Here is a 26,357-nt window from a genome sequence, read left to right as displayed (position 1 = left end):
TTTGAAAAGTTGCATCTCAAAGCAGATAATTGGAATCTGGTTGGCATTGAAGGATAGGGTTAAGACCCTGGAAGAACAACAATAGCATTGATCATTCTGGTGTAGAGATTTATGGGCTAAAAGTTGCTTCATCATCTTGCCTGTAAGGAGTTGACACTTGTGGTGAAGTTTGAGTGTGGTGATTACAAATCCAACTTCCGAGCAGACCAACTTCCCATCTCAGCTGTGCCAGTCTGGGCAAATGAATTCCCTGTGTCTTCACTTTCTCACCTATTAAATGGAAGGATACTAGACCTTTCTCAGAGGGTTGTCATGAGGATTTAACGTGTCAATAGAGTCACCACCAAGAAACTTGTCTGGCATGACCGAATATTCACATTTGATAGATGAGGAAACTTGAACTCACTTGAAATGTCCTGAATCTGGCTCCTTCGCTCCTGTGCGCTAGAGCTGAGACCTGGGCCCAACATTCTTTCAGGCGTTTTTCCTACCAAATGACTATAGAGTATAATATGTCTGGGTGATATATTTTTAATAATTTAGAAAATGAAAGTATAATTTGCATACAATACAGTTCACTCTTTTTGTTAGACAGTTCTGCCAGCTTTGACAAAGGCATCACGCCGTCATCCTGTAGAAGAGTTTTCTCAGCCACCAGCGTTTCTCTGTCCCCTACCACAGGCAGCCTCTTCCCCGCCCCTTCTACTCCCTGGAACCCACGGATACAGTCTTTACCCCCATAGTTCTGCCTCTTCCAAAATGTTATAAAGAGGGACGCATACAGTGTGCAGCCTTTGTCATTTGTCCCATTATGTTTATCACAGTGCATCTGATGCGTCTACCTTGTGTGTAACAGTTGTTTGTTCTTTTCTGATACTGAGCAGTGCTCCATTGTATAGATTCACCTCTTGAGGGATGTTTGGGTTGTGTCTGATGTTTGGGGACCACCAATAAATCGACCAGAAACATCCCCATACAGGGTTTTTGTGAGCGCACAGGTTTCACTTCACTGGAGGAGATTCCCAAGAACACAGTTGCTGGGCCCTTGGGTTGTGCTTGTCTAACTGTGAGAAACTGCCGAGCTCTTTTCCACCATTGCTGAACTATTTTTTACACTCAGACCAGTCGCGTTTGCAAACACCACACAGTTAAGATTTTCGGTTTGTTTATTTTTATTTTTTTTTTTAAAGCAGTTCTAATGGATGTCAGTGGCATCTCGTTGTCGTTTCAATTTGTATTTCCCTGATGAGTAATGGCGCCACCCGTATCTTTTTTTCTGGAGAAGTTTCATTTCGGATCTTTTGCTTGTTTTTGAGGCAGTGGAAGATTGCTTGTTTTCTTTTTATTGAGTTTTTAAAGACTTTTTTGTATATTTTGGGTACAAATCTTTATCAGATGTGGGATTTGCGATCACCTTCTCTTGTTTTCTTAGCAGTGCTTTTCAAAGAGTAGAATTTCTTTATTTTGGTGAAGTGCAGTGTAATAATTTTTTTTCTTTGACAAATTGTGCTGTTGGTATCCTATCTAAGAAATCCTTATTTAGCCCAAACTCGTAGGTATTTTCTTCCAAAAGTATTATAGTTTCTTAAGTTTTACATTTAAGAGCTATGATACATTTAAAGTTAGGTTTTGCATTGTGTGAGAGGTATGGAATGAAGCTTACTTACTTGGTGGTGGAACCATGTACCTTTGTTACCAGTTCATGGACTGTGTATGTTCAGGATAATTTTTTTTAAAGTGGGGTTCTGCCTACTTGCTTTTGAAGAATGGAGTAATAATTGTTTATATATTAGGTGTAGTATTTCCCAGTGTTCAAAGTGTTATCTTATTCTCTTTGCAATTTGATTTTGAGCTTTATTCAATCCCTGAAATATCTGGCATGATTATTATTTCCCCCATTTTATTCATGGTGGTAGAACACAGCCTCTACAGGAATTATTTAGAGATACAGGTAGATGGTGACAGAGCCAGCGCCAGGACCCTGAAAATTCAGGAACTTTTCCCACCAGGATATCGCCAAAGGGTTTTCTCTAAATGAATTTAATTCTAGCTTAGTTCAGTTCTAGCTGCATGAACAGGCACAAAGTAATTAATGTCTCCACTGTCAGTTACCTCTTCTTCCAACATATCTAGCTCTCCTAAGAAGGTCTATTAGAATTAAATATAAAATATACAAAGGTCCTAGCACAGGGCATAGTGTATAATAGGATCTGTCATTATTACCATCACCATTATTTTTTGAGTGTGTTGGTTTTCTAGAAGGTACAGAGTAGGGGTATAGGAGACAACTTGCTAAAGAGCAAAATGATTCATAATCAAAGTATACGCAGATACACAGGAAAACATTTTTGGAATGGAATGATGACAATTCACTTTAATCACTGATTGTAAAAGCAGAGGTGACTTTAATGGAAGAGGACTGTTTTGAGGGGGCAAGCCTTCATTTTGCTTTACCCCTCCCAGGTTTGGTATAGCTTTACAAGGGTTAAAGGTGAGAATAACATGCCTATGTAGCATGCAGTATAGGTACCTGGTCAGCAGCTGATAATTGTTGGCTTCTTCTAATAATCCTTTTATTATTATGTATCAAGACTACCATGTATGCATTACCGTTCTTAGTGGATCAGAGATGTTTTTCTTTGCTCTGTTTTTGTCATGTTTAGTCATGAGCCCCTCCTCTGGAAGTGGTCTTTCTCTTGCTATTTCTGTGATTCTTTGTAGGGATTATAAATCTGTATAAACATTTGCCAGCCTGCATTCAGCTCAACCTCTTTTTTTCTTGGTTTACAGGGAGCGGCACTGAAATACTTGCCCACGATCGTCAACGATGTGAAATTGGTGTTTGATCCCAAAGAGCTCAGGTAATTAAGAGCCTGAGGCAAGTGCTTGTCACGTCCACGCGTGGTGACCTCCTTCTCAGTGCATTTTATTTACGGGTTGCTTGGCGTTCTGTCTCATGTCTGCATATGTCAGTGCCCTGGATCATTCTTGAACATGTGCTCCTGATGGTGTCTTTGACACGTGGCTAATTATGGGTTTATATGGAAAAGACATCACCGGTTAAAACCATCAACAGTATTTTTTAAGAAGGTCGTTTACAGGAGAATGGGTGTATAATACACATTTGACATTTTGCATACTTGAGAGTTTGAATTTCAATATGTGGTTATTTGTTTTGGTTTTGTTTTCAGCACCTAAAAAACCTAGCATAGGAGCTTTATTTTTCGCATGTCATCTCTGCTTATATAACAGGAACAGCCTCTCTTTGTGAGGGACTGGGCGCCTCAGGGGGACGACTCAGAAGTGTCATTTAAGAAAATAATTTAAAAAAAAAATCTCCAAAACAAGCTTCAAGGAAGCTGGTCCCTGGGCTTTCAGACGAAGAAGTGAGGCTGGGGGCCAAGTCCTTCTTACCTCTACCTCCTGAACTTGGTGCCTCTCAGGGTCTAAGCCTGCTCTTTGTTGTGTCAGGTGTAGATATCACTGCATTCTGAAAAGGGCCGTTGTGAGGCCAAGGATGCACAGCCTTTTAAACCCTCGGCATCTTGTAGCATAGTCCTCATTTGCTTTTTGTTTTGGTTTTGATTTGACATAATAAACTACTTGTGGATGATGACACCATTTTTACCAGCCAGTGGAGCCCTCCTAAATATTATTAAAGGGCCATCTGTCCCCTGGGCAGTTAAACTGAATAAAAAATGTTCATCCTTACTGTACTTTATGTCCACCATAGGTCACTCATGCCCTGGAATTGAAGGGCCAGAGGCTCTTTGGGAGGCCCTATCCCCACGAATCATCGTGTCTCTGATGTGCCCTAGGATTTAGTGTCCTGCAGGGACACATTTATTTTCTGCTGCTAGGGCTCTGACAATGCTGGTTATAGCTTAGTAGGCTCTAAATGAGAAAAGGAGAAACATATGGGCTCCTGGACAGTGTGTCTGCCCTCCTGGCTTTCTGTACAGTCTTTTCCTTGGCACACAGTTCTCAAAGGGGGCTCCTTGAAATGACAGCATCAGTAGTCCTCGGGAGCTTGTTAGAAAAACCCAGGTCTCAACTTCCTCCCAAATCTTCTGAATTAGGAACTGTGGGGTGGGGCCCAGCTGCTTGGTTTTAAGGACTCCTCTCGGCACTTCCAAACCATGGTCGTATTTAAGCAGCTCAGGTCTGGAGAAACTGAGAGGAAGAAGGGACGCTGTGTTTGGCCTGGGCCACGGCCTTATTCTGGGTCTTGTTGTGCACAAGGATCAGCTCCTTATCCACTAGAGGTACATTGTCAATGCTCACAGTTGGTGCTTGAGCCATATGCTTGGAGAGCCAAGGATGACTGGCTTCTCCAGGGCCAGTCCAGTCTGCCCTTGGTCTCTCTTCTAACAATAACAAGTGTTCTTCTTCTGTGCATTTTATACTGATATTTTAAGATGCCATTGAAAATTATGTATGAATTTTTTCTTTAAGGAAATTGATTCATGTTTGAATAAGACAGAAGAGATGGCAGAAGAGAATAACTCAAATTTTTAAGTCCCATACCCCAAAATAGCCAGACAGTTCTAGATCCCTTACACAGACACACACACAGTCTCTCTCTCTCTCTCACTCTGGAAAAAAAAGTCAGCATTTTTTCCTTTGGGATCAGCTCCTGCACTCAAGACACCTTGTTTTCCTATATCCTACAGTTATCTTTTGCATCATAATTTTAATAACTTTTGTGCTGGTTCCGTTCAATGCTGGCCCATGTTTAGGCAGCAGCAGTGGACACAATGTCTATTATGTGCTTTCTCTATACAAAATAGGCTTTACACAAAGCACTTATATTGGTCCATTAATCTTCACAACCGTGGTATGACATAGGCTCTATTGTTAGCCTACTTCTACCCTAAATAACTTGTCTGTGATGCCTCAGCTTCTTAGTGGCAGTGGTTCAGGGCCAAGCCCAGCTTTTTGATCACAAAGAACAGGCCTGTAACCACTATGCTACCTAATGGGTGTTGAGTTGTATTCAGTTTTATACTATTATAAAATATACAAGGATAAACTTATCTGTAACTTAATTGTAGTGTCTGCCCTCATTCAACATCATTAGGATAAACAAAGAAATGGAATTATTTGATTTTCCATTTTCCTAAAAGTTTTTTGATAGATAGAAAGTATTGAGTGCCCCTCCTCAAGGTCAGACCAATATTCTACCAGTGTACATTGGTGTCTGTTTTCCCAAACTTTGCCAATACTGGGAATTATCATTTTATATAGTATTGGCAATATGGCTGGTGACACCATATCTCACCACTTTAATTTGTATTTCTTTAGCTACCACAAAGTTCTCTTCTTCTGGTATTCCTTCATAGCTCTTTTGGCCAGTAATAAAACTAAATTTTTAAAGACAGCTTTATTGGGATATTGTTTCCCCCCTGCAAAGTTACCTGTTGTAGAATGTTCAATTCAATGGTTTTCAATGTTTTTACAAAATTGCGTGACCATTACCAAAGTCTAATTTTAGAACATTTTCATTGCCTTGGAAAAATCCCCGTTCCTATTTCCAGACATTTCCCATTTCTGCTCACAGCCCCAGGCAGTCGCTAATCTATTTTGTGAATCTATAGATTTGTCTTTTCTGGGCATTTCATATAAATGGAATCATACAACTTGTGGCCTTTTTGTGCTGGCGTCTGTCACTCAGCACATAATGTTTTCAAGTTTATCCACGTTGTAGCAAGTATCAATGCTTTTTTCCTTTTTGGGGATGAATTGTATGGATTTTGTTCATTTTGCTTATTCATCTGTTGTTGGGTATATATTTGGATTATTTCTCTTTGGGGGGGTATTATGAATAATGCTGTTGTGATTCATGTGCAAGTTTTTGTGTAGATGTGTATTTTCAGTTTTCTTGGGTGTATACTTGGGAGTGGAATTACTGGGTCTTTTGGCAGCCTTGTTTCACATTTTGACAAAATGTCAAACTGTTTTCCAAATTGGCTACATGGTTTTATACTTCTTCCAGCGTGGCATGAGGGTTTCCGTTTCTTCACATCCTCACCAGCACTTATTACTGCCTGTCTTTTGGATTATAGTCATTTTAGTGGTTGTGAAGTGAAAAGTAATACTTTAAAACATCTTTTTTAAATGCGATATTGGCCTATGTTGTATAAGGGACCTTGTGGAACATGCTGGTGGTATTTAATGACCATTTGACGTGGTGATATTTAATGATCATTGGGTGACCTTTCATTTCAGGGCTGTCTTGAAGAGCATAGTATCATTTTGCCGCGTGTTTCTAAATTATTTTGCTTGTGTTTTTCCTCATAGCAAAATGTTTACTGATTTCATCCTCAATGTTCCCATGGGTTTGTTGACCATACAGAAGCTCTATTGCTTGATCGAAATCGTTCACAGTGACCTCTTCACACAGCATGGTGAGTGGCACCCCAAGAATTATTAAATTGTCACATTATTTATTGTCTGAAGACCTTGACCTTCTGAATTCTCTCCTCCTTGATAAAAGGAGTGGAGGTTGCAACCAATTAAACAGCTGTACTACAAGACAGGAAGATTTAGCCCTTACAAGAGAAGGGTAATTGGCATGTAGTGTAGGCAATTGATCATTGAGAAATGAAGGCAAAAGCTCATAGTGGGTAATTTAGTGTACACCAAAGCCCTAGGGTAATCAGTATACATTGTAGCCTTTAAAATGGGTGATTGTCTATGCTGGAGAGGCAATCACTTGCTTCCACTGAGATGATTGCAACGAAAAAAAAAATCAAGTTTTCTTTAAATCTAGAAGTAATGGTTCTGTCTTATTGTGATCTTTGCATTCTTTGACAGAGCTTCTTCAAATTTTGTTCAAAGTAATAAGAATTTTAATGATTTCTCAACTCATTTATCCTGAGGAACACCTTATATTTCTCCACGTTATCTCCCCGCCCTTTTTATTAATCATTTCCTTTCTATTTGGACAGATTGAATTAATATTTTACACTTGTCAAGCAGTTTTATTGAAAGCTTAAAACCTCTGCATAATTCCACAACCTTCCTCATTTATTTGAGGCAAATGTAAAGCCTGTTGAGTGACATTCTGACTGAGAGGCATAGATTTATTCTGTTCCACTGGTGTCCAGCCATTTGGCTGTTCTGTTCATTTTCCTTTGTCCTTATGCATGGTTTTGTTTGTCACTCCTTTGTGCTCTTTCAGCGATGGATGGAGCAGCCCAGGGTTGGGATGTCCCTGCTGAGTTACTGGCTGGACTGGGGACTCACGGTTTATCTGGCTTAGTTCTTCATGTCTTCTGGCATGCTGATTTTGATCTTATTTCTTGATTTTTAACTTTATAAAATGCACTGGCGAGTACACTTGTTGCTAAGGCTTGCGTTAAGTGAAGGATGTTATGACTTCATTTGGGCAGGAGTGTTCTTCTGGAAAGAAAACATCAAACCAACAAGTGGCTGGCTTTCTGCAACCCCTCCGTGCAGACCTCTCTCTGAGACAGAAATTTACAGAATTGCGTGACCATTACCAGAGTCACTTTCCTAAAAGCAAGTCGGTTCTCACCATTGTCCCACCCTTCCCTGAGCCATTAATCCCAACTGTCCATACTTCAGGCTGTCACTAGAGAGCTGGATCTTGAATCACCCACTTTCCAGGTGTTTTCCAAAACTTGATGGCACTCAGGCGCTAAGGACAGGCTGATGGTTGAGGTGATGGGAGCGGACCCTGGCTCAAGGCTTCCTCTCTCATGGGCTAAACTTTATACCAGAACAAGTAAGATCCCCTGTATGTTTATATCTGGGTCTTACTTGATAGGTTACTGATGTCCTATTTATTAACCATTGAATGTCAAGACACAGACACACTCATAGAGACAAATGCCATCAGCACCCCACCATCATCAGTATCTTCACTGAGTTAACAGCTGTTGACCAGTGTCAGTTGTCAGTAGCAATTGTTGTTAAGTTGTCAATGAATGGTGCTTGACTTTTATTGTGTTGATATAATGAAGACCTTCTTGAGTCATATTTACATATATTTCAACATTTCCATTGCAAAATTTTGTTCTGCACATCATTTAGTTCCCTTTGTATAAGGACCTAAGCCATAAAAAGTTTAATTAAAAATATTTAAAAGAAATTCTTTTAAGAATGTACTCCAAGGAAAAATACTTTTCCTTGTTGAGGCATACTTGTTTCTTTAGCTAGCAGAAAGCTTGAAGAAAACTGACTCTTTATTTTGGTTGATTATGTTCACCTAGGTGTTTGTGATTGTGTTTCTCTTCTTTCCTTTCTGCTTTCACTCTAGTTCTATAAACTTTTTAATCTTTGACTGCTTCAAGACCTGTTTTGAAAATATGCAGCATGTAACTAAGTACTTAGCTTTGTTTGACAAGGAGTTACGAAGTAATGTAATAATTTGAAATAATTAACCTACCATCTCTTTAAATACAAAGTTAGGATTTTGATCTTAATAGCAAGTTTTTTTCAACATAGTAAATGAGACTGTACGAAATATACAAATCCCAAATTATTGTGGACTAAATGAGCCAAAATTAGCCTGGAGCTTCAAGTCTTACAAGCAGCTCCAGAATTGCCCCATCAGTAGAAGTTGTCTGAGCCATAATTGGCAACCCAAATGTGCATCTAAACACTTAGTAGTTGCCTAGAAGCATTTCAGAATGCTTTGGCCAATGTGAAAATGGTCCCATTTACAGGCTTTGAGCTTTGTGAGTCTTTCTGGGTAAAGATAGCAAAGACAGCCTCAATTTTTCTCATCTGCACACTCTCTGCTTCTTCAAAGCAGCCAACAGCTGTCTTAATCTTCTGGTCAGGAAAGATTTATCAGCAGAAATCTTCTGGGTGGCCTGTTCTTACAAAAGATGTCATTACTTCTGCAAAATATTCTGGTCCACCTTTGGTGTAGGTATTTAAAGCTAAACCATTTTCTGATGAGATATGATGGCTGTGATTTTCAAGCTTTGTTCCACTTCTTGTTAATTTGTACAAATGTAGTTATCCTGTTTCCCGATCCCAGTGGAATCGGTGAAATTAACTTTCCACATGTCTGGATTTTTAGAAGTTGAAATAACTAGATTTAGCCGACATGCTACTGAACGTGCTGTCCCTTAGTCAGTATCCTCTATAGGATGTGGTTAGAATGTATCACTGTGTGGGATCCTCAGACTTCCTCCCTAGTAGAAGTGAGGTTTCCAAGTCTCTGCCTCTCAGCGTGTGTTGCTTCACTCACTCAGACTCTAAAATATTTTATTTCCTCTTGATGTCAGAGACGTTTCATAGCTTCGAGAGTCTCACTTCAACAGAAGAGACAAGCAGATCTGTTGGCAAGAGGTTGGCAGTGAATTCTACAGCCAGAATTGCTCCTCTAACAGAAAAAGCCTTTCCTTGCCAGGTCTGGGCCCTGGTAGTCCAAGGCTTACAGTGCCCTTGGTTGTTTCTGGACTTGTTTTCCCTTCTTCTCTTTCCATGGAGGCATGGAAACCAGAGATGCATTCAGCTGAGTTTGTTTGGCTTCTACAGGAGGCAAGTTTTTGGGCTTGCCAAAACAAGACGGCTGTGTTTGTCTCCAGTTTTCATTGAACTGGCCTGAACAAGGATGCCAGGACTGCCTTCACTGCCACCACTCACTGACAGAGAAATCCAGCTTTCCTCTGCCTTTTTGTTCTATCCAGGCCCTCAAGAACTGGATAGATGATGCCTACCCACACTCTGCAGGGTGAAATTACTTGACAGTCCATCAGTCCAAAGGCTCATCTTAATCTCTTCTGGAAACACTCTCACAGACACACCCAGAAATGATGTTTAACCAGCTCTCTGGACGTCATTTGACACTTCCTCTATGAGGCACTCTTGATTCCCTTGCCTAAAATACTCCCATGCACGCTCCCTGAGGCCCCTCATAGCATACCAAATCCTGGTGTTTGTTCCCATGCCTTGTGTACGTCCCTATTATCTGTGGTCCTTTCTTAGAGTGAGAGTTCTCAAGCAGGCCTTGTTCAGGTACAGCAGAGAAGGAAGCATGCCCGGCTGCATACATGTGTAGTTCAGAAGTTCAAAGGGAGTTGAACCGTGGGACCAGATTAGTCAACTGGCAGTCTCTCCTGGACTTGGCTCTGGCTTGATCCTGGAGGGAAAAGGAAAAGGAGATATCTTGGAAGGGGAATAACTTCAGGAGAGAAGGGAGAGGAGAATGAGCAAGTGACCTGAGCTGTGGGGGGTCTTCTGGAACAGTTTTTCAAAATCAAGATTGTCTCCTATTTGCATCTGATCTAATGGTTTCTCTTTTTTTTAGACATATGGTGGGGATGTGCAGTTCAACTCTGCCTCTGTCTTCAAGATACCTTTTTGTTTAAATTATGGAAAATTTTAGACATACAGAAAAATAGGGAGAATAGTGTAATGCACACTGATATACCATCAGTCGTCAGCTCTACAAATGATCAACTCAAGGTCAAAAGTTTTTTAATCTATATGCCCCTCCCCCAGATATTTTGAAGCAAATCTGAGCCATTACGGCATTCCATTAGGGCATCTTTTTAAATGTACGGGGGTGATGCAGAATGAATGGCATTGTTCCTGAGAAGGAGAATGTGCAGAGAGTCTGATCTCCATATTGTTGTCACATCCACCTTGGATGTTCCCACCCCTGCTCCTGTGTGGAGGTGAAGTGTCTTTGACTCGTTAGCATGCTGGGCATGAGAGTCAGTGAATGGGTTGTGATGGCTTCTAAGCTTCGTCTTGCTATGTGACTTGACTGCTTGAAAGCCGGTTAAATAGATTATGTGCTTCACAAAAAGATGACTCTTGCATACAATCTGTGGTGTGGAGAGAGCAGAGTTTCAAAGCAAGATACAAAGAGAAGGAGAGGTCAGATCTTTGTGATTTGTGCATTTGTAGCTTTGTTCCCATGTGATTGTATTTTTGCCCACATATCTGACAAAAGCTGTGAAAATTAAAGCTTAAATCCTATTATAAAAATAAAAAGTTCCAGTGTAATTAAATTAAATTCTAGAACACTGAGGTTTCGGATTTATGCCCACAGAAATGTTTAACATTAATGTGATAGAAATTGGAATACGATGAATCAACCTGAGCTAGCATTAACTTTTTTTTTCTTTAGTGTTAACTTTTAAATTAGTCAAGAACATTGACTATGGTTTCAGGAAGCCTTGGGTAGAGGTGAGAGTTCACCTGTAACATGCTGTCTTACTGACACGAACTTTTTCCCCTGTGCTTCTCAATCTAAGATCCTTGGGAAGCTTGTTTCAATGAACATTGGATCATTGCCTTGCCTTTTAAGATGCAGTCTTTCTATATGCCAGTTTCAGTAGCAGCCAAAGCAATAGACGGGTTTTCTTTAGAGCGAACTATGTACTTATCATCGTCCTAAGTTTGTGTGTTTTGGAGATGAGTGGAAGACAGTGGCAAGACGGCCCTTTTTGGTGTTGCCAGTAGTTTGATACTCCAGATGGATTACTTTTTTGTGAGCCCGCTATTCTTTGGCACCCCTCTGTGGTCTTCTGTGGCTTGTTTGTTTTTGTTGTTGTTTTCCTGGTGGTTGGAATCTAGCAGTGAGAGGGGATGTCAAATAGGCCATTCGCTCATAGCTAGCCCTCCTGTGGCTGTTTCCTTCACTATAGCAAACAAGCCTTTGAGGCAATGCTCATTAGACTTTTAAAACTTCATTTGCTTTCATTTTTGAACAATACATAGCTTCTTAAAAATGAAGACCTAGGGAGCATACTTTCTTCATTTGCATTTTCGAGTTGAATGATTCTTCTAGTTATCAAGCAGAGTAAAACTCTCCATTTAAATGGTGGAAACATTAGTTACAGCGGCCCTTTGAAGTCTGAGGGTAAAGTCCCAGATACCTATTAGGAAATATGGAAGTTAGATTCCTGTACTACTACTGTGATTAGATCCAAGATAGAAAATTGGTATCTCTAAAAATGACCCTATTAATCAATTTATTTTGTTTTAAATCTTAGAAAAGAAAAACTGCATGTTTAATACGACTACAATATACCTTCTTAATGCTTTGATCCATAAACAAGTCAAAATAAAATCTCTTGAGCTTCACCAACTATGGAAAATAGAGATTTTTTTTGCCCTTATTGAAAGGGATCTTAGACTTAGAGTTACTCTGTAGTAATTTTGTTAACTTGATGGATATTGTAAAGAAAGAAAAATTGGGGCTGGGACCAATTTTGCCAGTCACTTAATGTACCACTCTATTGCATTCTGGACTACTTTAATTAGATAGTCGTGCTTGATGACTTCTAATGAACGTTACCAGCTGTGAGCCCTGAAGACTGATTCCTTTAAATAATGGAGTATAAACACCATTTTCGCAACTATATTTTTTCCATGCCTTGAGAAAACTTTTAATCTTTATTTGTAATACCATACCTTTTTCATTCCTCATTCTGTTTATCGTTCTATATCTTTTATTACACATGCTTTTTAGAAGAGCATTTGTTAAAACAGTGCAGGCTTCTTTAGAAATAGCTTATTGAATCGAGGATTGTGAACTCAATTTCTAGTGTTTTAAAATTATATCCTTTTCAATTCCATCATAATTTACTGAACATCTACCATGTGCGCATGACTGCGGCTTAGCAAGTTTGCTTCCTCTAGGAGTGTTCTGAGTCATCAACTTAGAAATGTAGAATTGGAAAAGAATGATTGTCTCAATTTGCAGATAAGGACCCCACAGTGAAGCAGAAGCCCTGCCGGGAGCTGTCCACCACTGTGGTGCTGACCGAGGAGAAGGCTTATTACAAATGCGTCATCCACTCTGAAACTTTTCACACCCACCACATGTGTAATGAACGCATTTTGAAAACTGAATTCACTTCACATGCCACATGGAACAAGAAAAAATACAAATAAGTGAATATATAGACCTAAATAAAGCATATAGTGTTATGCTCATACGTTCATGGAGTTTTAACAGTTTTTCTTCTCTCTTTTTGTGTGGGGACTGTTATCTGTGATCAGTTTGTTATGGTATAGTTGGTCTAAACCTGCAGTTTTTCTTTTCTAAGATTTAAAGCATAATAAATTGATTGATAGGGTCATTTTTAGAGATACCAGTTTTCTATCTTGGATCTAATCACAGTAGTAGTATAGGAATCTGACTTCAATATTTCCTAATAGCTAATCCCAATAGGTATCCGGACTTTGCCCTCTGGGTGAGCTTCTGTTCCTATTGCTTGGAGTTGATTGTTCCACATCGAGAAATGTGTACATTGTACACCAGGACAGCAAGTCCCTGAGTCTTCCCAGCTTATAACTTACTCTAGGCACTAAGAGCTTAGCTCTGTACCTGCATGGTATGTGGTCTACAGTAACTTGTCTGAGACAGTGGGAAAAACCCCAGGTCAACTTGCAGTCTCCTAGGTTCTGCTTCATGACTTCATTCTTTTTCTGCTGCATAAAACCCTCCCTGAGTACATGGATTTCCCCCCACAATGAATTGGACTGTGCCACAAGTTTTTGACATATATAGTTCATTGTCAGGGCCACCAGGAGGGAGGTGTGTGCAGCGCCACATTGACCAAGACCTCCGTTCTTGGCTACCTGCATTCTCCTGGTTAAAAAAGTGAACATTGTTGCAAAGCCCTGTTTATTCTCTCTTTTGTCCTCTTCCACATGGTAAGATTCTGCCCACAGACTGACAGCTCTGTAGATTTCCTTCTCCACTTTCCAAGCCACATTCTTGCTGTATATCCGTCCACCTAGAGAATAGTTTTCCTGCCTAACCAGTTCTAACTTTTATGACTTGTTAGGTTAAAATGAGTCTTGGAAAAATTCCTTTGCTTTTGACATGAATATGCATGAATCATACATGTCTACACAAGTGCTATGCATGGGTCATTTGCCTCGAAAGTTCTAGCTTAGGTATCAGACATCAAATTCTGGCTCAGGTGCTGCTTAGTGGTGCAGTTCTGAATGTCCCTTCAGTCACTCTATGGTTCCCATATCTATCTAATTAGATGGCTCCTATGATGCCTTCCAGGGTTGGAACCATTTTCTGTATTTTTGTTGCTTGAATACTTGAATGGAGGGAGAAAATCACTAGAACATGTAGGCGTGTGAGTATAGGATTCTTAGATGGTTGAAAAATATGATGATTTACTACAGAAGATAGCGAGCATCCCCCATTAATATGGCTCTTACTGGTTAATTCTCATTAAAAGTGTTATTCTGGATCTCAGTTCTATGTAACATGCACAAGGTTATTAAATGCGCTTTATGGATCATTTGTTTAATATGACCAAACTAGAAATTAAGAAGTGCATTACTCAGTGTTCATAAAATAAATGTTTTAAATGGACAAATTCATTCTTATGTTTGCATCTTGCTTTACTGTAGAGCTGTAATGGGGTTATAAACGGATATTCTGCTTGGACATTTATAAGCTGATAATGCTCGTTGAATACCTTTTATAAAGATTAATATTTTTTACTCTGTGCCCATTACCAGAGCATTAATCATTCTGGCTTCAGCCTTCACAGGGGAGGATGAACAGATGTCGAGTTATTACTGTCTGTGATCTTTGTGGCGCACACTGAGGAAGGGGCCATGGAAGGGTGGCTAGGGTGATCCCCACAGCCGACTCGTGTGGAGTTTGTACCCACTTGGCTACCTGGCTGGGCTGTCTCACTGCTCTGAGTGTGACACAGGAAACCACTTGTATTAGCCCATTCTCATTTCCTCAAAAGTCACCGTAGCCTGAGTCAGAACTGGCAAGCACTGGCGGTCCTGGAGTCACGTGAGAGGGGGTATCTGATAGGAGAGTGATGTGGACTTGGCTCACAAGATGAACACCAGTTCATGAAAATGAGAGATTGGACACGAGGTCTTTCACATCTGCTTCCTAGCTTGATCTTAGATGGTGCTGTCCGCCAGGAACAGAATGTGATTTCACATTTTCTCAAAATGTAATTTCACATATGTAATTTCACATTTTCTCAAAAAAACCAAAAAAAGTATCAAACAATTGATGAAAATAATTTAAATAAGATGTTTTGTCTCACATGTCATATGGAATCACTCTAGAAATTACTAGCCATATACTTTGCATTCTTATTTTTTACGTGAAGTCTCTGAAATCCAGTGTGTATTTCACACTTGCGGCACATCTCAATTTGAATGCAAAGTTTTTTTATCAGACACTTGATCTTTATTTTCATTATTTAATATAGTTTGACATAGAAAACTTAGATTCACTAGGTTCCAAACTTGTTTCCAATAAGTACATCAAGTATCATTTTTCACATTAGAGTTCATGGTAATTAAAATTAAATAAAGCTAACATTTACATGACTCTGTGGCTCTAGTTAGATTTCAAGTGCTCACTGGTTGCCATATTGAAAAGCACAACCCTGAGGCGTTAGTTTTATTTTGTGTACTTTTAGTTGGAAAGGCTGACTTTGTATAATACTATACATTACTAATGCTATTAATATATACTATTATTTCTATTGCCAACTGGTACTGTTTGTTTCACTCTCACTTTTTTTTGCAAAATACAGACATCCGATCATTTAGCTCTCAGGGTAAACCTGAGAGATGACTAACAGCATTCCCATTTTTGTCGATAGAGGAAATTAAGACCTGGAGAGTTTAAATAACATGCCCAAGATTCAAAGCAAAAAGTGAGCAAGGTAGATTTTTATTATTTCTTTAGATGTGTGGGTCAAACTGATTAAAAGACTTTCCACAAATCTCAGAGAATGATCCCAGGTTCCTGTATTTTGCTCAAGTGTTTGTTCCAGAGTCTTCAAAAGATTATGTGAGGATAGTGGATGTGAAATGTGTTTTCCTTTCAAAATATAAGCACGTCCCCCCCCCAACCCCCCGTTTTTTTCCTGGTAGATTGTTGGCTGCTCAGGCCATCTGTTTTTGGACCTAATGGGATTATTGGTGCAGATCGTATAGACTGACATTCTGTCTATGGGGACGGGCATTCAGGACATCCGTAAGGAGTTGGGACATCCATAATATGCCAACCGATTCCTCTTTCTTGACTGCCCGAAGCAGATCCTCATGCCTTAAAATGGTTCATTGCAGGTGTGTGTGTCTGTCTCTGTGGTGTCCCTTTCTCAGCGCTCTTGATTTCCCATCTTGACTTAAGATCAAATTTGAGAGTCTTACTGGCATTTGAAACTTGTGCCTCACCACTTCTTGAAAAAGCTTATAGTCTGTAGTCAGAAATGCAGAATAAGAAAAACCCCCTAAAAGTGAAGTTTGAAGGAGCTTGTGTTTAGTTTTTGCTTTGGGGGAGGGAAGCTGAGTTACTCCACAAAGTACACTCCTGAGTTATTGATGTTTCTTTGTGTACTTTTAGTTGAAAAGGCTGACTTTGTATAATGGTATTTGTATTATTGTTATTAAAAGCTACCCTTTATTGAGGTCTGGGAGCAGCGCTGGACAGTAAACCTGTTTTGACTGGGGAGTCTTTAATTTGATGCCATGTCATTGCAAATTAAGCCAGTGTGCTGGCAAATTAAGCCAGTGTGCGCGCACGCACACACACACACACTCTACCACTATCAGATCTTGGTTTATGTGCTGGGGGCATTCCACTTAAGGAGAACAAGGGGGCTGCTTCTCTCATAGAGACTGAATCCCAATAAGGAGAAACAGGTAATTGCAGCAATCCATATTTTAGGTGTTCTTTTTTAGAACAGGGCATCTGAGGCCTCCCTGTACCTTGATCTCTCAGGGGCCTATGTGAGGCCTGCTGATCACAGGTCACCAGTGAGCAGACGGCTTGGCGTGTGCTGCCTCTAACTTTGTTCCTCTCATTCTCACTTGCCCATCTTCCTTTGGGGCCTGGGCTGGGTTTCTGTGGGCCAGATGATGGGTGGTGCTGTGGGTGATGCAGCCATGTGATCTTCTGTCATCGGAGGCCTGCTTGAGATTCCCTGGGATATGCAGAGTCACATTTGCCCTTTAAGGAAAATCTGGGTGCCCACTCTCAGTGATGTCACCCTGCCCTGTGGTCAGGGATGGAGTTTTCTTTTTTTTGTTTTTTTGGTTTTTTTTGAGTTGGAGTCTCACTCTGTCGCCCAGACTGGAGGGCAGCGGCCGCTCCCGGCCACCGCAGCCTCGACCTGCTGGGCTCCGGCGATCCTTCCGCCTCAGCCTTCCAAGCAGCCGGAATTACAGGCATGCGCCACCACGCCCGGCTGATTTTTTGTTTTAGTGTAGAGATGAGGTCTCACTGTCCAGGCGGGTCTCGAACCCGCGGGCTCAGGCCATCCACTCCCCTCAGCCTCCCAAAGGCGCGGGATGACAGGCTGAGCCACCGAGCCCGGCAAGGGATGGAGTTTTCTGATGCTAGTGGAGCTGATGGGCAAGGGTGGTACTCTTTCACCGTGGCACACTGGACAGCTTTTTGCAAAGTCCTTCCTCAACACGATCTCATTTCATCTTTACAGAGAAAGGAGACTTATTCCCACTTGACGTTGACCAGCTGTGAATGGCTAGGTAGTGAAGGATAAGGTGCAGTTGGATTCTGGTCCATCAGGAAGATAGAAACAGATGATTTTTATCCTGTCAGAGGCTTAGTGAATGGAATGTCTTTATTTTGTTTTTCTAAACCAGATCTATAGTAAATAGAAATGTCTTTGTATGTGACAAAATGTGACATTTCCAGAAGTTTTATTGTGTGTCATCAAGAGAGCTTGGATAACAAACAAGCGAATTTAACACAGACCTCTGGGCTGGGTACATAGTGGGCGTTCCCTCCTGGTAGCCAAAGATGGTTGATAGCATCTCCCTGCTGAAGATGAACAGTTAGATATCACTTCCTTCTCCCTGGGGTAATTCTGACAAATGAGACCCACACACTCAATTAGCTCTGAGAACAGCACAGCCCACAAATGCCTGCCCAGCATGACGGATAAATGGTGCGATAAGGAATGGATTTAGGCCAGGGCATCTGGGTACCCGAGTCTATAGGGCTAGCTCTGCTGAGTCCAGTTCTGTGTTCTTGTGAATTTCTAGAATTGCTCATGGATACACCCTTTCTCCCAACCTGTACTGGCCATTCTACTAGACTTTCTACTACCCCCTTTGGGTATCGCCTTGCTAAGCTTTTTTTCTTTTTCTTTTCTCTTTTTTTTTTTTTTTGAGTTGGAGTCTCACACTGTCGCCCAGACTGGAGTACAGTGGTACGCTCCCAGCCACCACAGCCTCACCCTGCTGGGTTCCAGCGATCCTTCCGCCTTAGCCTTCCAAGTAGCCAGAACTACAGGTGCATGCTACCACGCCCAGCTAGTTTTTGATTTGTTGTAGAGATGAGATCTCGCCAAGTTGCCCGGGCGGGTCTTGAGCCTTCGGGCTCAGGCAGTCCACTCGCCTCGGCCTCCCAAAGTGCTGGGATTACAGGCTGCGCCACCGAGCCCAGCCCTTGCTAAGCTTTTGTAGTTATTTCCCTCCCAAGTACAACCTGCATATACAACTCCAAGTCATTATTTTTCTTTGTGTACTTTTAGTTGAAAAGGCGTCTTTGTATAATGATAATTTGTATTGTTGTTATTAAAAGCTACCATTTATTGAGGTCTGGGAGCAGCACGGGGCAGTATGCCTTCCATTCCCACCACCCCTTAGTCATATCGCTAGGAATTATATTTGTGTGCTCAGGTCTTAGTGGCTCCAACTTCTTCTGAAACGTGTTGGAAATTCAACTTGTTTTCCAGATTGATGGTAGCAATAGGGATGACCAAGTGACAGGGTTGGCCCAGGACTTGCCCCGTGTTAAGGGTGGATATAATGGGCAATGTGTTTCTAGCTAAAGGAAAAGAGGACACATTTTTGGAGATGTCATGGCAGGGGACCATAAGGAAGGAAGCAGGCAGGGCTGGGCTTGGATAAGGTTTGCCGAGGAACCCTTCTAGCCAATTTGGAGTGTCGCCCCTCGCGCGCATTGACTTCTGCCTAAATATTGATTACTGTGATTGTGAAGTCAGCAAGTAAATTCATAGATTTCTATATTCGTTGGACAAAACCCTTTCTGGAAAACCCTTCATTCAGTCCTTTCTTTTTTCTTTTTGAGTTGGAGTCTCACTCTGTCGCACAGACTGGAGTGCAGTGGCCGCTTCTGGCCACCGCAGCCTCGACCTGCTGGGCTCCGGCGATCCTTCCGCCTCAGCCTTCTGAGTAGCCGGAACTACAGGCATGCGCTACCACGCCCGGCTGATTTTTTGATTTATTGTAGAGATGAGGTCTCGCTGCCCAGGCGGGTCTCGAACCCGTGGGCTCAGGCAATCCACTCACCTCAGCCTCCCAAAGGCGCAGGATGACAGGCTGAGCCACCGAGCCCGGCTTCCATCAGTCCTTTCTTGGGGAATAAATCAAAATGGAATTGGAAGAAGTCTTGGCGTGAGCTGTCCGTATGTGGTTCACTGGAATGAAGTGGGGAAGAAAGACTTGTGTTATTTCTGTCTTTCTCCCTGCCCGCACCCCAAACTTGCCTTTACCCTGGCCCTTCCTGACAGTGGGATCCTTGGGAAAGTTCTGAGTGTGTTTCTTCATACTTAGAGGAAACCATTCCAAATGTTGTATGCTTATATTTTTCTTATATAAAAAAAATTAATGCAAAACATGCTTTTATGTATCATAAATGTTTTAAGTCCTAAAATATAAAATCCTGAAAACCAGCTAAGCTCATTTAACGTTTTAAAGCACTGCTGTCTTCTCTCGTGCTCTGCATTTAAAGGAAACAGTCATGGCTGGGGTGAAGTCAAAACATAGAACTGGTGTTGTAAATAGTCTGTGCTGGAGACAGGGTGATACTCGTGTTAAATTGGATTTCCCCATGGGAAGAGACAAAATTAGGAATTGCATTTCACCTTCAATCTTATTTGTGTCTGTTTCCTATTGCTCTTTTATTTTCTGGGCATCCTTTCTGTTCTCCCATCTAAAGAACACATGGAAACCCAAACCTTCTCAGCCCCTGATCCTTACACCACCGTGTCCTTTCACTTCACTGCTGCATTTCCTGGAGTGGCATCTCTGCTCTTGGTCCCCATCTTCTGTTTGTCTTTGGCCTACTCCAGGAAGCTGCCGTGGAGAAACTCTGTGTTCCTGGAACCGCCACATTCCAAGACTGACATCTATTATCCAGGAAAAGGAAACCATGCTTTGGCGCTCCTAGGAATAGACGAAAAAAGCTACCATTAGAATCACGTTTGTTTTAAGAAGTCCTTCTTTCAAAGTGGCAAATCTGTGAATTTATAGTTAGAAGAAATTCACAGAAAACCCAGCATGCATGTTTGTGTCGGCATGGACGAGCACGTTATGGGATAGATCCATACGTGTTTTTCTTTTAACATCATGCATGTTGACAAATGGTTATTGTCTGTTTATGTGGGATACACACTTGAGTGTACATCCATGTGTGTTTGTGCGCGAATTGTTTACACCGCAGTAGAAGTGATGTCCTCACCGTCAAGTAGTTGACCCTCTGTGGATATAGGTTGTCCATGCCTCAGAATGTAAGGGTAAAAGGACAAACATGCTTTTAGCAAACGTGAGGCGTACCTGGGTGGGCTTCCCACTGACTGGCAGCCCTGTGTCTTGTGTAGACTGCAGAGAGATCCTGCTTCCCATGATGACCGATCAACTCAAGTACCATCTAGAGAGACAGGAGGATCTGGAGGCCTGCTGCCAGCTGCTTAGCAATATCCTGGAGGTGCTGTACAGGAAGGATGTGGTGAGTGGCCGCTCTGCCTGCCCCGGCTTCCCTCGAGGGCTGCCCAGGAAGCATCTTCCTCTCATTTGCTGGAACCCCAGCCTCACGGTACAATGGTATACTTTATTCGTTAGGAATGAATGTTGTATTTTATTCATGACTTACTTTAGGGCTTAGCGTCTCTCTTTCTCTCTGCTTCGTTGCAGCACCCTTAAATTATTTTTTCATTTATGTATATAGGACGATTATTACATGATAACATTTATCCTGTTGCATTGAAAAGAGGTTTTTAAAATTTTTTTTATTTCTTATGTCTTCGTGGCAAAATGCCTCCCAAGATTTAGATTTGAATCCTTAAGGTCAGACAGAAAGGCCTTGGTGTTTACAACTGCCTAATTACCTGCATTCTTTCTTTCAGTTCTTGCATTTATAAAAGTAATGCATGCTTAAAGTTAATTAAAAAAAAAAAAAAGCCAGTGGTGGTCCTGAGAGTTATAACGAAAAGAGTTCTGCTGCTTTCCTGTGGGTCAGTGCTTTCATGCTTTCTTAACTGCCCCCCGCAGCGTAGGTTTCCATTTGCATTTCTAAATTGCATTCTTCTAGTGACTTTTTTAAAAATTCCAAATCACTGTCAGGACATGTGGAAGAGTCTCACCCTATGCCTTCTACTCCTACCTGTGCCTGTGTTTTTGCCCGTGTGTACACATACCTGTGACATCACTGATTTTCCAAGTGTCTCTGGAAAGGTGAAAACAGGGCCTTGTCCATCTTTGTCTCTGGTCCTGGGCAGAGTGGCCAGGATTTTGGAGTAGGTAGGGCTTGATTTTAGCTCTCTCCTGTATGACTTTGGGAGACTTTCCTAGGGAACACACACACCTACCTGGTTGAACAGCCCTCTCCAGCACCTGCTCATTCTCTCAGTACCTGGTGAGTGCTCCTGAAGCAGGAGTTTAGATTAAATCAGTTCAGGGTGATGGTAGTGATATCAGCTCTTCCAGGGATGTTAACTTCTGGAGAGGTTTCCGAAACCTTCACCCAAGGCCAGCGTCCAAGCTGCCCATTCCGGTCCCATCTCTGTTCTTTATCCTCTTTTTAATTTTCATTTTAGATTCATGGGATACACATGCATATTCGTGACATGGACATGTATAGTGGTGGGAATGGGCCTCAGGTGGCCCATTGCGCTTCCCTGTTCTTACTGGAGAAAAGTTTGGGGGTCAGGAGGTCATGGGACCAGACCCCATGGAGGAGGTGAAGGGCCCAGAGGGGCTGGATCAGGTCCAGCTTTCCTGGAGAAGAATCGACAATCCTGTCCCACACTAAGTAAAAGAGTAAATTTTTACTGGTGGAAAATGCCATAGCAGTATGAATTTTAGATAGTTTACTGAAGGCTGTTCAAACATTCTATTCTGTGTGACTGTTTAAGTTATTTGGATTTGACATGCAGAGCAGTCTAGGACTGTTATCCTCCTGCCTTTCATTTACAGATGGCCGAATGTCTTTAGAAAACTAATTGGTGGGCTAATCAGGGATCATAAACATTATATTGTTTAAACAGATTTGCTTTTATTTTTAAGGTTTGCTTAAATTAAATTACAGTGATTATATATATAACAAATTATCATTAATGGACTATAATTAATAAAATCCCTTGAGTTTTCTTTGTGAAGGCTTTTGCCTTTGACAAGGGCCATTTTTCATCTCATTAAGGGTTGTAATTGATTTACTCTTTACAGGGTAAATGGATTCAGTGGCAACCGCTGGGGCTTGCATGTTAATGTTTGACTTTGGTGTTGGCATTCACTGGTGTGTCCTTCTCCAGGGGCCGACGCAGAGGCACGTTCAGATCATCATGGAGAAGCTTCTCCGGACAGTGAACCGAACCGTCATCTCCATGGGGCGGGATTCCGAACTCATTGTAAGTGCTCCGTGTCCTATGTGTGGCTATTTAACAGGGGCTGAGAACATCTTTCCCAGGAAGCCTTTAACATTCAACCGGTTCTTCCCCGATGCGCTGCTTCACCCGGAGCTCACTTTCTTCCAATGTAGTGAGCAGTCGAGACACAGTCTGCTCTCTAAAATGTCCTCCTTTTCCAAATGAATGTCAAAGTCCGAGGGTCAGCAAACCCACATTTTAGAGACAGAAACCTTTGTTCTCATTTTCTCATTACTGACTTCTAGCAAAAGACGTGTGCTTTTTCCTCAGTCCTCATTCTTCTATATAGTGTTTACATTTAAGGTACCATTAATAAAACTTTATGAAGGACTCTAAAAAGTTACTGAGATACTCCAGCTTAGCTCTTTTATTGTCTACCCTAAATGTATTGCAGGTGTTTTTCTTATACAGAGGAAGTGGGTGGGAGCACTGTTAATATTTTTTAAGATGTTTAAATAATTTAGACATTCTTTCAAATTTGCTATCTTCATGCCTTTTCCCAGGGTTTACCACTGTCCTCTCCATTCCCATTATTCTTAAGTTTATTCTCTTAGGCAAAAGGTACACAAGTAGATCCCATTCAACTTTTAAAAATTTTAGTACACGTTTCCATTTAACTAACCTCGATGGAGGGCCTTTCACACACACAAAAAATAATTTCTCTAACAAAAGAACAAAACGTCCTAGATTAGAGTTTCCCCTGTCCATCAGACAAGGCACACTGGTCTTTCTCGGTGTGCCGCCTTATTTTTTTCTGCATATCTAAAGAGTGAACAGAAGAGTGAAGCGTATCCCCTTTGACAGCATAGCATGAATTGGATGCTGGGTTCCTGTCTGTTTCTGTGGCTGGTGTCACAACAGGCAGCACAGTTTTGGGTGAATCACAGGCAGGTAGCATGGGAGGACAAATGCCACCTCAGTATGTTCTCATCAGTAAAATAGTCTAGTTTTTGTCTCAGAATTTCAGCACAGTCTCTGTTCAGATATTCCTTTTAAAGGAGTATCCCGGCCAGGCACAGTGGCTCACGCCTGTAATCCCAGAACTTTCCGAAGCTGAGTCGGGTGGATTGCTTGAACCCAGGAGTTCAAGACCAGCCTGGGCAACATAGCAAGTGCCCGTTTCTAAAAAAAAAAAAAAAAATTGCATGGTGACACGTGCTTCTAATCTCAGTTACTAAGGCAGGAGTATCACTTGAGGCTGCAGTGAGCTATGATCAATGATCATGGCACTGCCCTTCAGCCTAAGCAACAGAGCAAGACCTGTCTCTTAAAAAAAAAAAAAAGTGTATGTGAAGAATAAAAGTTTGGACTATGACGCGTATGACTTAGGAAATAAAATGTTGCTATGTAAATTGGCTTTATTCCCAGTGGACCTTTCCATTATTATTTTAAACGTAAGTTTGCTTGTTTCTTGGTATCCTTCACCATAGCCGTTCTGGTTGATAGTCTTGGAACACTTTGTATACTTCATGTGGCATGGATACGGTACCCCGTGGAACCGGACCTGCTGTGTTTCCAGGAGCACTCCTGAGGTCTGGCCATCCTGTCTCTGTGGGTCATGCTCCAGGAGCACTTGGCATACTCCCACGTATGGAACTGGGAAAAGGCCTAACATAGGGTGAATGGCATGTGGCTTGAAGTTGAAGCAAGTGTTGTGTCATTCTGCCAGCACCCCTCTTGGAAAGCGCAGGATTCGAGAGGCTTGTGGTGACACAATGGCTCTCAGAAACTTATAGTGAGTAAGGGATGGGCATTTTGGAAGTGGTCTGCCCAGTGAGCAGGTGACAGAGATGGCAGATATGGAGACAAGTGAACTGATGAGACAGTTCTGTCTCTGACTAAGGGGACAAAGTTCTCCTGTCTCTACTTCAGGGTGAATGGTCCTGTCTCTGGCTAGGGGTCCACGGTTCTGTTTCTGGTTGGAGGGGGTGGTAAAATCCTATCTCTAGCTAGGGGACATAGCCCTGTCTCTAGTTTCTGGTTAGGGAGTTGCAGTCCTGTCTCTAGTTAGGGGTATATGGTCCTATCTCTGGTTAGGGGGCATGGTCTTGCCTCTAGTTGAGGGTACAGTCCTGACGCTGGTAAGGTGGCACAGTCCCGTCTCTGGTTAGGGGTACATTGTTCTGTCTCTGGTTAGAGAGCACAGTCTTATCTCTAGGTAGGGGTCACAGTCCTGTCTCTGGTTAGGGAGCATGGTCTTGTCTCTGGTTAGGGGTGCATTGTCCTGTCTCTATGTAGGGGACATGGTCCTAGCTCTGGTTGGGAGCGCAAAGTTCTGTCTCTAGTTAGGGGGAACAGAGTCCTGTCTGTGATTAGGAGGACCCACTTCTGTCTCTGGTTAGGGTATGTCCCTATCTCTAGCTGCAGTCTTTATGCTAGGTATGTGTTCATTTAGTATGTAGCCCACTCAGCAGTTAAACAGGGGAGAAGAGGACAAAGAGAAAGCCCAGGAAAGTTTGAATGGGCATATTGGAATGTGGAGAGATTCTAAGATGTGCTGACAGCCTAATCAAGGGAAGAACAGAGCCTGCAGGGTGTGGTATCTCCTCTCAGACCATATGGTCCACGGTGTCTGGGCAATTTCTCCTGTCTCTGGTTTAATGATCATCGTGCTTATAATAATGGCAGCTCTTCACTGAGCAGGTATATGTGCTGAGCACTGTGTAACCAATGGGAGATTCTCACTAGTCCTCACCCTCATCGTACATAAACAACTGCAGCACATGCCCTGCAGAGAAGAAATTGTTCCAGATGGCACAGCTAGCGTGGCAGCAACTGCTTGGAGCCTGGGTTTGGTTTTGGTGCCCAAGCTTGCTCTTGGCCTCTTTTATATGACTGAGGCACAAGGTGCTGATTTCAGGACTCCATTGCAGGAGCAAGCGAAGAGGACGGTGCGCTGCTGCTAGGTCTCCATCCTAGAGAGGGAGCAATTGTCCGGGAACGCGTGCACCTCCCTGTTTCTCACCTTTCGTTCATTTCCATGGGGGCAAGCTTCAGGATTTCCTGGAGAGGGAGGGGCCAGAGCAAAAGCTGGGTGTCCATTTCCTGAAGGGCTGGGGATGCTTCAGCTCGGAAGAACCCATGTGTTCTGGAGAGCCCTCAGGAGTTCCTCAGGAAGAACCCTGACATGTTCTAAGAAGGAGTGACAACAAGGGCTCGCCTTCTCTTTACCCGGCTGGAGCCATGCTCGAATTGAACAGTTGGCCCGAGCCCAAGATGCTGTCAGGGAACAGACAAGGCCGACCAAACTGCCCATCTCCCACGGCCCTGACCTCAAACAGAAGCCTCTAGAAGCCGAATCCTCCCACTCCAACCTCTCTAAGATTGTTCAAAAAAAAAATGTCCAAAAGTTCTCTGGAATTTCTTTTGTAGAACTAAGCTGCCGTGGAAGAAATCTGAAAAAAATTCTGAATGCGATATAATTATTTAATGTGTGATGACAATATCGAGATGTTTTCAAGAAGGGCCTTTGCGCTCACAAAAAATTGGGGCTGTTGAGAAGGATCTTTCCATCTTAAAAACCAGCCATGAATCCCCCTCTGGTGTCAACAGAAGAGTGTTAGGGTGTCTAACCTTGCTCTCCCAATTTGCTTCAGATGTAGATTTGTGTGTTAACTTTTTAATGTCACTGTTGTTGCTCTGTGAATTTAGATTAGAGGAAGATTGGGCCAAAAAAAATATCCCTGACAAAGTGGACAAAAAAACTAATCAGTGGAC

General features: G+C 42.0%; 1 protein-coding gene across 1 annotated transcript in view; it reads left to right on the top strand.

Moving 5' to 3' along the window:
- The first annotated feature begins 2,788 nt into the window (after window positions 1-2,788).
- The window catches only part of DOCK1 (dedicator of cytokinesis 1), a 362,706-nt gene continuing 339,137 nt past the window's right edge, over window positions 2,789-26,357 (top strand). Inside the window, exons 1-4 of the mRNA XM_008052893.2 lie at window positions 2,789-2,861; window positions 6,301-6,407; window positions 20,598-20,725; window positions 22,527-22,622. Of these exons, the coding sequence (XP_008051084.1) occupies window positions 6,305-6,407; window positions 20,598-20,725; window positions 22,527-22,622 (327 nt within the window). The 5' untranslated portion in view covers window positions 2,789-2,861; window positions 6,301-6,304. The remainder of the gene's footprint in view (window positions 2,862-6,300; window positions 6,408-20,597; window positions 20,726-22,526; window positions 22,623-26,357) is intronic.

The sequence above is a fragment of the Carlito syrichta genome, unplaced genomic scaffold (assembly GCF_000164805.1).
Source record: "Carlito syrichta isolate Samal-C Ts95f unplaced genomic scaffold, Tarsius_syrichta-2.0.1 Scaffold72250, whole genome shotgun sequence".
In the NCBI taxonomy this organism is placed as follows: domain Eukaryota; kingdom Metazoa; phylum Chordata; class Mammalia; order Primates; family Tarsiidae; genus Carlito; species Carlito syrichta.
Note: the sequence above shows the minus strand (reverse complement) of the source record. Positions and strands in the feature narration are given on the sequence as shown.